The following is a 12,888-nucleotide window of genomic DNA, read 5'->3' on the forward strand; positions in this document are numbered from 1 at the left end:
CAACCCATCTGATGTGTCTGTTGGTACAGTTCAAGAGGCAGAGGACTATTTTAATACTTTGGGTGTGGAATGTGCAGTTGTCACTGAAGAACACAGAGGGCACAGATTAGTCTACAAGTTTCTCAACTACCCAGTCGCCGGATTTAGCTTCTCTCTACCACTCTCATTTATTCACCACCGTTCACCAGCATCTCAGGAGGCAGTGCAGCTACCATGGAGAACGTGGCAATATTTGACTCACCTGGAAAAGGGAGGGGTCTGAAAGCTACCAAGGAGTTCTGGGCTGGAGATGTCATTTTCTCAGAGCCCAGTCTTGCAGCTGTTGTGTTTGACAGGTACAGTAATGACGCAAGTTGTGGATGTGGATGCTCAGACGTGGTGGGGGATGTGTTCGGTTGTGGTCACTACGGGGTTATTCAACAGACAGTTTAGAGTTTAGAGTGGTTTGATAATAACACAGCTCTTACTGTTACTTCATCGTAATGTTTCACAAATGTGCCTCCAGTGTAAAAAGAAGAATCTTTAATTAGATATTTTTACATAACTGCAACAAGTTCTTGCATGACTAAATTAGTTCTAGTATCATGAAAGAACCAGCAAACACCTGGTGGAACAATCAGAATCAAAAGTCCTTCTCTCAGATATATGGGACACACAAATTCACGAATACAGAAGACCAAATTGTCACAGACGAGCATCTTTTGTATCTTTGACGAAGTTATGCTTAGGTCCGTCATCCTTTAGTGTCAGAATTTCCATGGATTTTTGAAAATATCTTTAAAACAGCTTATGCAGAGGGTGTTTTGTAAGAGAACAGGGAGTAAAAGTCCGAAAATTTTTAGGCGCAATTGGCTACTGAATGTTTTCAAATGTGTTCATTTAACATGAAAGACTTTAATGTCTTTACCGCAAACCTCCCTTATTTTAAAAGTACAGCTATCAACTAATCTCAACCCACTAATTAGATTTGGTGGAACTGGGCCTACTTCCCTTTGCTGATGAACTGATATAACATGATATGACATGATCTAATACAGAAAAAATTAACTTCTGACTCATGACTCATGACATATACTTACTATAATTGTTTACAGTCTGTTTTGTGACTAACTGTCTCTTGTTACAGTTAAATCTACAACATGCATGCGCTGTAACATGATGTTTCCTCTGTCCTTCTGCAGTCTAGCTGAGCGTATTTGCCACAGCTGTTTCCGCAGACAAGAGAAGCTACAGAGGTGCGGCCAGTGCAAATTTGCTCATTATTGTGACCGAACCTGCCAACGTGCCGGCTGGGCCGAACACAAGCAAGAGTGTAGTGCCATCAAAGCTTATGGCAAAGCACCAAATGAGAGCATTCGGTAGGTAAAATCAAAAAGAAAACAATTAGTCTTCAAAATGTGTCACATGATAATTGATTTTTGCTTGTTTGTTAGCAAAACATAATTGGATAGCCCATCATACTAAATTAGAAAAGAAGAGGTGGCATTGTGCAATACTTTTGCTTGATCACTGAAATTGATTTCAAGGTGATTTTGATCAACAAAACATTCAAAATGCATAAAGCCGCATTTAATCAAGTGAGTTCCTTGTCTGTCTGATTTACTCCTGACCCTTGAAGTCACTTTCTTCTGCTTCATTGCTCTGTTGTCTGGTCAGTTTGGCGGCCCGCATCATGTGGCGCCTTGACAAGGAGGGGAGCGTGGTGTCTGACATGCAGCTGACCACACTGGAGGAGCTAGAGGACCACGTGGCTGACATGCAGGAGGACGAGTTGAAGGAATTCAAAGTAGACATCCACAACTTCTTGGACTACTGGCCCCGTAACAGCAAGCAGCACACAATTGATGTCATCTCACATATTTTTGGTGTGGTGAGTGTGTATGTGTTATCCTATTACTGGCCATCACACATTTTCTATTATGTGGTTAAAAGTAAAATTGTAAAATCCATAGACTGTGCAATAAATAGCGGAAAGAGCCGCCTTTATGTCAGCCAGAGTTTTCTCAGGGGCCCTATGTGAAATTCAGCGTGGTCAGCCCTGGTCTCATCCAAAAAATGGGCAAACTGGTGGAGAATTTGTGGAGCTGAGGTGAAACTTGCCCACCTAGCTCAAAGCTACCAAGCCAGTTTAGGCTAACACGCTAGGCTATTGCTGTGTTCATATGAGAGAAAGTATAATAAATTCACAAAGAAGCAAAATCTCAGCTTGTGTTATTCACGGCAAGTTTGATTGCATTTATTATTTTTACTTGCACGAGTTTTACATTGAGTTTATTTGCCCCAAACAGCCAGAATACAGCCAGAAACAAATAGCAGTGGTAAATTCATGCTGCTTGAAGAGTTCAAGATGTGACACTAAAGTTGTGCCATTTAGTTTAGTAATAGATGATTTTATTTATCTGTGAAATTCTGTATTTAACAGTACATCCAGGCTGCTATCCAGAACAGTGGAGTGGAGTTTATACACTGAAAAAAAGAGAATTGTTGGACCAACTTAAATGAATTGCTTCAGTTGGTAACAAGAAATTGAATTAAGTTTATCCAACATAATTTTAATAAGTTACATTAACTCATTAAATTAAAATTAAGTAGGATCTCAGTTCGAACTCAGTTCAATTGCTTGTTACCAATTGAAGCAATTCATTTAAGTTGGTCCAACAATTCTCTTTTGTCAGTGTAGCAGACAGTGCAGATCATGTGACATGTGTACCAGCGACAGTGACAACTGCCTGAAGGCAAATAATTGGTGAATACTGAGTGAGTCAGGTTATGTGTGTGTGTTGTCCCTCATGAGTTGAAAAGGAGCTTCCCAAACTGACCTTTAATCAACCCACCTGACTCTTTCCACTACAGCTGGAATTTCATTGATAAAGCCTCATTGCATAATTTTTGTCTTCCAACTCTTAAAGAGATTAGAGGAGAAGCAACAGTGACAAATATGAAGAAGAGGTTTTTTATTATTATTTTCACTGTGCACAAGTTGCTTTGTGCATAACTTCAAAAGTAGACTTCTGTGTTAACATGACTATTTCCCCTCTTTCTGCCAGGTTAACTGTAATGGCTTCACTGTGAGCGACCAGAGGGGCCTTCAGGCAGTAGGAGTTGGTCTTTTCCCAAATTTGTGTCTAGTGAATCATGACTGCTGGCCAAACTGCACTGTGATCCTTAACCATGGCAAGTGAGTAAAAAAAAAACAGAAACAAGCACTTTAGTTGATAGATATGCAGTGATATTCAGCTGAAAATGACTCTAACGTGAAAAGTTTTAAAATGTTCAGTGTTTTCAGAGTTTGTGTGTGTGTGTGTGTGTGTGTGTGTGTGTACGTGCTGTTGTGTAACGTTTGTGAACGAGTGTCTCTGAGGTTTGGTGTAAAAACTGCTTCCTGTTTGTCTTTCAGTCAATCGGCTGTGAATACTATGTTTCATTCTCAACGGAGGTGCGTTGCCTCAGCCTAAGCCTTTTTTAAGTGTTATTTATTACAGCACCATTCAGACTGCGACCATAAAAGCTTAATCAACACGCCTTTACACATAATCACCATCCTCCCTTCCACTCCATCCATTGCAGAAAATAAAAGCTTTTCTCAGCAGTTTCCTGTAATATGCAATGTGTCTTCACATCAATAGGTGAACATGCTCTAACCTTTATAACAAGCCTAACATGGGGTTTTCACTGCATTTGCGTATTTCTTCACCTGCCAAAATCAAAATTTTCAACCACTCACATTTATATAACCGTTTGTCATGTGCACACAAAGTTTTGCTCATGTGCTGCTGGTTTTTCACTTTGTGTTTCTGTCCATCATACCGACATGTGCTGTGCAATACAGTTTTAGCAGCTTTTCTAATTTAAAACAACTTTCATTCCTACTAGTTCACCTCTAACATCGTGTAACACTTGATTAAAGCAATATTTCCATGGAAATATTACACAATATCCCTGATTATTTCATATTTAAGCCTTTCATTGCGTGTAATTCCGTTTGCTTTAGCTTCCATGTGGATTGATCTGTGTGCTAAACCTGGGAAGAAATCTGAAATGAAATCTGAACATATTTCAAATGAGGAAAACTTAAATTAACTAGACAATAGCTGAAAGAAAATATCCACTGAAATAGTCCATATCGGAATAATATATTCTGTTGCTTCATAATTAACATGTGAACACATTTTAATTTAGAAGAAGCGTTACATTCACAACATTAAGGAACTACCATTCGGTGAAAATGTGAAATAATCTGTCTGATCATTCATCATTCATTAATATCCACCCCTTCAATCCCTCAACTGGATTGACAGAACTGGAAGCTGCACTGTGGAACAGGGTTTCACCAGCGATCTAAAACTGCAAATGACAAACTAAATGAAAGAAACAAGTCGTGTCATATCTGTTTGCATTGAACAGTGTTTCTCTTCCTCAGGATTGAGCTGCGTGCTCTCGGTAAGATCGCAGAGGGAGAGGAGCTCACAGTTGCATATGTGGATTTCTTAAACTTGACAGAAGAGAGACAAAGGCTGCTGAAAACACAATACTTCTTTGAGTGCACTTGTGAGCACTGCAAAAACCACATGAAAGACGACTTGAAGTTGGGGGGAAGGGAAGTGGACGGAGTCAAGGTGTGTGTTTCTGTGTGCATTCGTCTGTTGATTTTAATGTCGTCTTGACGGATTGAATTCATGCTGCACATTCAGAAAGGACCAAACCCTCTCACCACATTTAGTACTATCAGGGCTGATAAGGACAGACGGGAAACATGAGAAGCAGAGCCACTGTGACTATTTTAAGCAAAGATAACTCCCAATGGATTCAGATTTCACACACACACACACACAAAAGTGAGGCAGAGAAAAATGAGTCAAGCAAACTATTACTTTGATTACTTCAAGGCCATAACCGTGTTTTAATGGTCTACTATGTTGCTGGAATTATTATCTTATTCATTTTATGACATATAATTCACATCCAACACCAAACCGCTTACAAATGATAATTTAATAATAAATCCGTGCATGACACACCATAAAAAGTGAGGTAACTTCATGGCCTTGAACGATCCGGCTTGACACCATCGCACTACACTTATGTCAGTGTGACGATTACCAGAGTGCACTGTGTGTGTGTTTGTTAGAGATTATAAATAGCATGTGTCAGGGACAATCCACAGAATAAAACAGAATAAAACTAAATATGGCTGTCAAATAATCAGCATGATAACTAAGAATTGTCTTTTAATCATAAGTAGACAGTAAATCTTTGCTTGTTACAAAGTAAATAAACATTCGATTTTAGGGCAGGGAACTGACAGCAGGTTACTTTATCACCTTTAGATGAAAAAAATAAACAGGCCGTCACCTTTATGAACTGATACAAGGCTGTGTTGTCTTTAAATATGTACCTTTATGGTGTATTTCATTGTCTCTGTTAATATGTGACCGGTAGTCCAATTCATTAAAATTAATGTTTCTGTGTGTCCCATCTTCAACTCTTAGCCTTCAGAGGAGCAGGTGAAAGAAGCGACTGATTACTGCTTTGAAATGCTGGAGAAGATGGACAAGGCTCGATTAAATGCTGACTACCATGAGGTATAATATCAAATCATTTCAACACTTTGCAGATTAAGTTGCTCCAGAGAGATGTTTACATCGTACAAACACTATTCTCCTGAGATTTTTCTCCTTATGTTTATTCCCCGTTCTCTCTTTCTTCAGGTGGTAAAGATCTGCAGGGAATGCATAGAGAAAACAGAGCCAGTTTTGGCTGACACTCACATCTACCTGCTGAGGATGTGGAGCACACTAAGTGAGGTGCAAGCTTACCTGCAGTACTTTAACGACGCTGCTGAATACGCCCGCAAAATGGTGGATGGATACATGTGAGTACAAACACACTGAGGTGTTTTGTTGTCACACAAAAACATCTTGCACATGCTATCCTTCCCAAGAATTCAGTGAGAAAAACCCAATAAATTCTCAAATAAATCTCTTTCTCTGACAGGAAACTGTACCATTCCAACAATGCAGCTCTTGGTATGGCTGCTATGCGAGCAGGAGTGACTCACTGGCAAGCTGGGGAGATAGAGATTGGCCACGGGATGATTTGCAAGGCCTATGCCATTCTCATGGTCACCCATGGCCCAACACATCCCATAACCAAGGACCTGGAGGTAAATACCTCATAATCTCAAAACCCACACAGCTAACTGCATTTGGATGTTAAGCTTTTCTTTGGCTCAGCTAAAATGTTATTTTTAAGCTAAAGTGATGTTGAAGTGGCAGAAATAAGTGGAACACAACAGCCATGTGTTTGTTTGGGTAGTCTTCAATGACTGATGTTACAATCTCAGTATTAAAGATGCTTTAAAAAAAATTAAATATAATTTGAGAACAAGTTCACAAACTGCAAGTAATTACTTTTAGCCTATGGAGAATTATCATCTAAATCTGCAGCTCCATTCAGATTTAAAAAGCTTTATTTATGAGTTTCACAGCCAGGCGCACAAATCTACTGTTCTGGCTCACTGTCACTGGTTCAGCCAGCAGTAAACTGGTGAACATAGTACCAAATCCAGATATTTGGTACAAATCTCCAGCTAAATTTGCTGATTTACTGTTTGCTAACAAGTTCACCCTATCAACCATTGTGTCCATATGGTAGTTTTGTTCTAAGTGACTCCATAATCAGTTACTGCAGTCCTAAATTTTCAAATTCTGTACATTACAGTGCATTTGCTGAGCCTTTATTCGGCCCTGTGAAAATATGATTTTGAAGTGGTAATGGGAAAAATGCTTATACTTGATACAGGTTTAATAGTTATGATTTAGCTTCTTGCTAAAGATTACGATTTTTTTAATTTGGACACACTAAGTGACTTATTGTATTCTATAACACCCTCCTGATATTTCCACAGGCGATGCGTATGCAAACGGAGATGGAGCTGAGGATGTTCAAGCAAAATGAATACGTTTACCAAAGTATGAGAGACGCTGCTCTGAAGAACAAACCGATGACCATGATGCATGAACCCAAGTCTATGGAGGAAGGAATCAAGAACCTCTTCCACCGGAAGAAATAATGACACAAGGACTGCAGTCATTAAACAAATCAAGAAAGTCATTCATTTGTTTACCGTCAGTTTTCTGTGTTGGTGTGTCAGCCTCCTCATTTAGTCACCTGATTTTTTTTTTTTTTTTGTAGTTACACTTTTAATTAAAAAGATGTCAAACTGAACTTTCACACTGAGCATTTCATTTTAAGTACTGCAACCCAGTGGAACTACAGAAAAATCATGAAAGACATCTCTTTGTTTTCAAGTTTACCAACTTGGTGAACAGAGAACTACAGTGGATCCCCTCCAGCCCAAGGGAATTAAAATGCCAGCAATTAAACGAGTAATGAAACAGGCTACAAATATGCAAAGTGTTTTGCATTTTCCATTGGGCTGATAGCTGAAAGATTGCATACTGGAACCAGCCTTTTAAAATACAACCACACCAACTTCCTGGTGCCACCACTATCGGACTCAATAGCTGCCAAATTATGTGGTTGTAGTCAAGTGCAGTGTTAAGAGTTTAGTGACTCCCTATAGTCATAGTCATTTCATAGTCATTTCAAATCCAGAATGGAAGTTATACAGTCAGCAGCCCCAGCCTTCCTGGCACAATAAATTTATCCTTTAGATTTTCTAGCTCAACATCAACATTTGACCTCATGACACAGAAAGGAAGAAAAGAAAAAGGGAGTCACAAGAGTCAGATGAACATTGAACTTTTGTACACTGTCAGACCATGTTAAATTAATTTTTAAAGGGCATGTTGGACATCAAGTACTTTATTCTTCCTAGCAGTCTGAAGTCATTAATGTGACCTTCAGCCATTTAATCAAGTTTTGTTTTTTTGTTTTTTTAAAAAAATAAATAAATAAATAAAAATAAAAAAATTCCTGTTGCATTTGCATAGATAATGAACTATTCAAAAAAGTTCAAAACAATGTGTCATTTTGGGAGGGAAAAAAAACAAACAAACAAAAAAACAAAACAGCATGATAATGATGTCAGCAGGGGACCACAAGTCAGACTCAAACCTGGTAACTACTATGAAGGGATTTTAGTCTTCAGTGCATGTGAGTGCACAAACTCCACCACACACACACACACACCACTTCAATACATCAGTTTGATACGCAGTCCAAAGAAACCAAGTCAGTTCTGCCTTTTCATGTTTTATTTGCCCCAAGTGCAGAGACTACATGCGTTTGCTTATCCTCTTGTAAACAATGCCACCAAGGGTCATAGTCTGGGTGAGAAGGAGAGACAAAAATCATGTTAGAAACTCATTCAGTCATGCAACACTGCATCAGTAAGCATCAGCAGCACTTCATCTACTCACATTGACAATTGTGTTCCCATCCACCATTTCTGTGACAGACTCAATTCCTTTCAGGGAGACCTTCAGCTTGTTGCCCTCACGATGAACCACAGACTGAAAGAATCCCAAGACGAGTATTTAGTGATTATGTCCAGTTAGTTCAAGTTTCCATTAGCCATGCATTCTGATGGCGTTTTTCCATCCTTAAAACCTATTGCCCAGGCTTACCTTGACCTTCTCTCCTGTGATGGTCTCCAGCTCTGCCTCCTTTCCGATGGTGAAGGAATTGACAAGGACCTTTGAGCCTGTAGTGACCGTCACTTTGAAGTCGTCACCAGTCTCCTCGATCTCAGAGATGCTCTTGAGGTCTTCACCTTTCTTGATGAGTTCTTCAGGGAGACCTAATACAGAAAAAGCAGCCAGTTAAACAATTAAAGACAGAATTGCATTTTCTTCTCAAACTCTAAAATTTCACACTCTGAGGTTTATCATTGCAAGATAAGTCAGCATACCACATTTGATTGCAAAAACCTCTCCAACTTCTTAATAGTGAAAAGCCCAGTTTTTACACATACTTCACAACCACAGCTGTTGACAAAACTCTCTTAAAAAGCAGTAAAACAAACTTCATTAAAAGGAAGCTAAACTCTTACCAATGGCCCTCATGAAAGGCTCAAAGTTCTCCTGAGACTGCAGCTGGTACTTCCCAGAGAAAGACATGGTGACAGGCAGTGAAGGTAAAGTGGGAAGCGTCATCTCCCTGGTTTATATTCTCAAACTGCAGTCTGGTGATCATTAACCACAGGTGTCACCAATTAAGGCAGATCCAGCCCCCTTTTGAAACATTGACCACCACAGATAAGGACAGACAGATGCCAGAGGTGCAGGGGTGCAGGGTGACTAAAGTTAGTTAACCCTTAATGCAGAGAGCAAAAATGCAAAAGTGTGATTTGTGTGTTTTGATGTGTTGTCTTCTGTCTTTGTCACACACTGACAGATCATGTCAATGCATGAATCGCACCCCCAAAAACTGCAGACTGGACATTATGCATCTGTCAGTGTTCAGTTCGCAGCTCTGTTTATTTCTTAATCGTCCTCCCTCCCCTCAACCCTCCCGCATCTCTGTTCCTTCTTTTCATCCTTTTTCTCACTGTTTTCCACATGCTTCTCTTTCCTCTGGCTCTTTCACATCTGACCTTCTGAGTTTTGTTCCACATGGCTTTTTGTCACTTTTTCAGGATATTTCCATGTAAAAATATAGTATAAGATGGAATTTTACAGCTTGAGTTTTAGAGAAGATGTTTTGCTTGTTGTGTCAGAGCTGTATGTCATTGGCAAATAGAAGATGTTCCTATGACCAGTCAAGACATTTCAGATCAAATTGTCCTTATGTTGTGTAAAACGGGAAAACACAGGCAACATTCATAAGAGACGGCACACGTTCATCCAAAAATAAAATTAAAATAATTACCGTTCTTTTTCACTGTAGGTAACACGAAATGCAAGTGGTTTTCATGTCTTATTCAAAGTTCTCCTGTCCTAAAATCCTACCATTTTTTTGCAGCTGGTAAGAGCTTTGCTGACAGAAAAGCTTCCACGTTGTGAACTATACTCCACATTACATTACAAAGGTTCTGCCCTTTACTCAGATGATGTCACTGTTCCAGATAAGCTTGCTGAGAAAAGAGTGTTTTTAAAGATCGGATCAATTTATACCAAATAATTCAATCAGGCACAATATCAGTTATCTCTTATCAGTGTTCCAGAGTGTTGACATCACTAATTTGCTGTGTTCTTAGTTAATTTGTTTGTAGTTCAGAACCTCTCTCAAACAAGTGTTTATGCTTATACCATAAAGTTAATACAAAATGGATCAAAGGTGACACTGATAACTATTATTACTATTGCAACAGTGATGTTGTGTCACCTCAGTTGCTACTAGAACAAACAGAGCATCAAATGAGGATCCTTTGGATTCTGTTAAAGAATTGTGCAAAGCTGAACATCTGAAAGATAAAGATGACTGTGGGCTTTGTACATTTGGTGATAGGAGAATTCAGTGCAGCATTGCAGCATGATAAGCATTATGCTGACTTGTTCTTTACAAGGTTTGAAACTGTCCATGGCAGCCTTTTTAAATGTTATACACACAGGTTTCAGTCGGGTGACTCAAAAGTAAAAACAACAACAAAAATTTATACTCTCTCAAAACTTTATTTCAACATGCAGATTTCTGGATGACCGCTGTCAGGACTCATGCCTATTTTCATACATAAAAATATATTGACAAAGGCACTCTACAGAAGCACTCCAGGGAAAAGAGCAAAATCAGAGTGATGATGAAAGAGGAGTACAATCATATGAACCACAACTACGAGTCCCCTTTTGCTTCTACGACTGAAGAGTTTCCCATGAGACCTCAGTGTCAGGAGCAGCTCATTGGTGAATTCGATGAGGAGAAGAGTGACTGGCCAGATGCAGGAGCCTGAGGATGATGTCACTGGGGTCGCTGCCTTCGAATTGATTGGTCTGTTCATCTCCTTCCTCCTCGATGAGGCAGGATTGGTCTGTGGTGCAGCTTTCTGTGGCAGGAGCACACCAAATGAAAAAAAATAAGATAAGAATATGGCCATCTGTTATTGCAAACACATGATATGTTGTTATCAAGCTCGGTGACCGTGAACCTTTTCAGAGCAAATTATCGGGCAAATTATCAAAGCAAAGTTCACAGGGACTTAAGAAACACAACTGAAACACAAAGCCACATTATGCTGCTTATTTAACTGCAATTCACACAGGAAAGAGAGCTTGTGTTCAAATATATCAAGCTCAATTAAAGCCTCTCATAAATAAAGTAACTAAGTACATTTACTCAAGTACTGTACTTTAAAATATTTCTGAGGTACTTGACCTGAATATTTAATGTTACTTACTATTTTTTACTTCACTTATTTGACACCTATAGTTGCTGTCACTTCAAAGATTCAATCTTCAATCTCTAATGTGCATACAAAATATGATTCTTTATGATACAGTGCATTAAATTGCCTGGTAGTATTTCAAATCCCTAGAAAATCGCTGCACTTTGGTCAACTATGACATTAAAATGCTGTTTACAGATAAATATAAACCAGTACAAATTATAAAGCCACCTTTTCATACATAATGAGTATTTTACTACTTTTATACTTCACTTTTAGTGGAGCACAGTTTTAATTATAGTTTTTATATGTACTTGCTCACCTGCATCACAGCAGAGTCCTGAGACGGCACAGCGTCCTCCCTCAGATCCACACGGCCTCCCTCCGGCCTGGCAGGGGGTGAGCAGGTAGTTCTCCTCCACACAGTGAGCCGTTTCTGGGGAGCCCAGCAGGCAGCCGAGGCCCTCCCCACAGCAGATACTGGGGCCGAAGCAGCGGCCCCTGTCTCCGGGGCCACAGGACATGCACTAGAGAAGGAAAAGATTGAAGATTATTGCTGCTATTACGAATTCGCTGTCACAGAAATATTGCACTGTGCGGAGAATATTTATTAGTTAGGCTCTCTGAAGTGAAGTTCTATGTTTTATTCCCTCCTCCCTCCTTGAACATGATATTGTCAGCCTAAACTTATGTATTTCATGTGCAGGAAGGCACTTTGACTATTCTGCAGATGTTTTCCAACATCTGTTGCATGTTCTGGAAGAGGGATGTTTTTTCTGTTGCTAATTTCTTCATATGTGATCCCTAAAAGATTTTTGGGGCAGTTGTACCGTATCAAAAACCAAAGTCTAGGATAGTGGCTGGTGGGTGCTGTGCAGATTAAAAAACTCTTGGGGAATTGAGGTTTTGCACTGTACAACCAAAATGGAATGATTAACTTATTTAGCTAAAATTCTCTTTCCCACAATGATCCGTCAGTTTGGAAGTTAAATAACAGCAAACGCAGCTCACCTTGCGCAGCGGTGCATCCATGATGGACCTCTTCCCACCGATTGGACAGTTAGAGATGTAACACGCTGAACATACAGACAGGAGAAAAAATAGGCACACGGGCACAGCGGCTCCACTCATTTCAGCTGAGAGAGTGAAAGATATCTGCAAAGACAAAACTAGTTAGCACTCAGACTTGCAAAACGAAAACTTTAAGTTGCACGGATAAAAATCAGCAGAAATAAAACTCACTTGCTTCTCAATGTCTTGGTGATCCGCAGATTTCAAGAGTTTGTTTCAGATGCTCCTGGATGCTTCTTCTGTTCTCGGCGCCTCTGACATGTCTTATATACTTCCAGAGCTTCTTTTGAGAGTGACACAGAAACCCAAAAGCCACTTAGAGATCTTTAATGAGCCCTTTTAGGTTACTGTCACTTCCACTGATGAATCTGGCCACTGGACAGGCCAGGTCAAAGGGCCAGCCAGCTCTGTGGCCTGCTTTGCTTCTTACTATTGAGGATGATTATAGAAGGACTCGTGGTGCGTGACCGTGCATTTCAGAGACGACAGGAAAGTCACAGCAGTCCAGAGGAGAACAGGGAGATGAAATTGCT

The 12,888-nt window shown here is 39.7% G+C and overlaps 3 protein-coding genes across 4 annotated transcripts; 1 reads left to right on the forward strand and 2 right to left on the reverse strand.

The window, feature by feature from the left end:
* Nucleotides 1-42: 42 nt before the first annotated feature.
* On the forward strand, nt 43-7,578 carry smyd1b (SET and MYND domain containing 1b). Of its 2 annotated transcripts, XM_046387773.1 has the most exons (10): nt 43-335; nt 1,182-1,358; nt 1,657-1,870; nt 3,048-3,178; nt 3,398-3,436; nt 4,421-4,616; nt 5,490-5,582; nt 5,709-5,872; nt 5,995-6,163; nt 6,908-7,578. In XM_046387773.1, the coding sequence occupies exons 1-10, from the start codon at nt 214-216 to the stop codon at nt 7,070-7,072; spliced, it is 1,470 nt and encodes a 489-aa protein (XP_046243729.1). In that variant the 5' UTR covers nt 43-213; the 3' UTR covers nt 7,073-7,578. The 2 variants fall into 2 exon arrangements, with proteins under 2 accessions (XP_046243729.1, XP_046243730.1); XM_046387774.1 differs by lacking the exon at nt 3,398-3,436 and having other exon boundaries at nt 46-335.
* A 626-nt stretch (nt 7,579-8,204) lies between these two features.
* On the reverse strand, nt 8,205-9,177 carry LOC124058479 (fatty acid-binding protein, liver-type-like). Its single transcript, XM_046387780.1, has 4 exons — nt 9,017-9,177; nt 8,592-8,764; nt 8,385-8,477; nt 8,205-8,291 (listed from the first exon to the last, which is right to left on the reverse strand). Exons 1-4 carry the CDS (start codon nt 9,117-9,119, stop codon nt 8,241-8,243), a joined length of 420 nt encoding a protein of 139 aa, XP_046243736.1. The 5' UTR covers nt 9,120-9,177; the 3' UTR covers nt 8,205-8,240.
* A 1,385-nt stretch (nt 9,178-10,562) lies between these two features.
* LOC124057784 (isotocin-neurophysin IT 1-like) lies at nt 10,563-12,686 on the reverse strand. Its single transcript, XM_046386337.1, has 4 exons — nt 12,527-12,686; nt 12,296-12,439; nt 11,607-11,811; nt 10,563-10,945 (listed from the first exon to the last, which is right to left on the reverse strand). Exons 2-4 carry the CDS (start codon nt 12,413-12,415, stop codon nt 10,800-10,802), a joined length of 471 nt encoding a protein of 156 aa, XP_046242293.1. The 5' UTR covers nt 12,416-12,439; nt 12,527-12,686; the 3' UTR covers nt 10,563-10,799.
* Between the last annotated feature and the right edge of the window lie 202 nt (nt 12,687-12,888).

Source organism: Scatophagus argus, chromosome 4, assembly GCF_020382885.2.
Source record: "Scatophagus argus isolate fScaArg1 chromosome 4, fScaArg1.pri, whole genome shotgun sequence".
In the NCBI taxonomy this organism is placed as follows: Eukaryota; Metazoa; Chordata; class Actinopteri; family Scatophagidae; genus Scatophagus; species Scatophagus argus.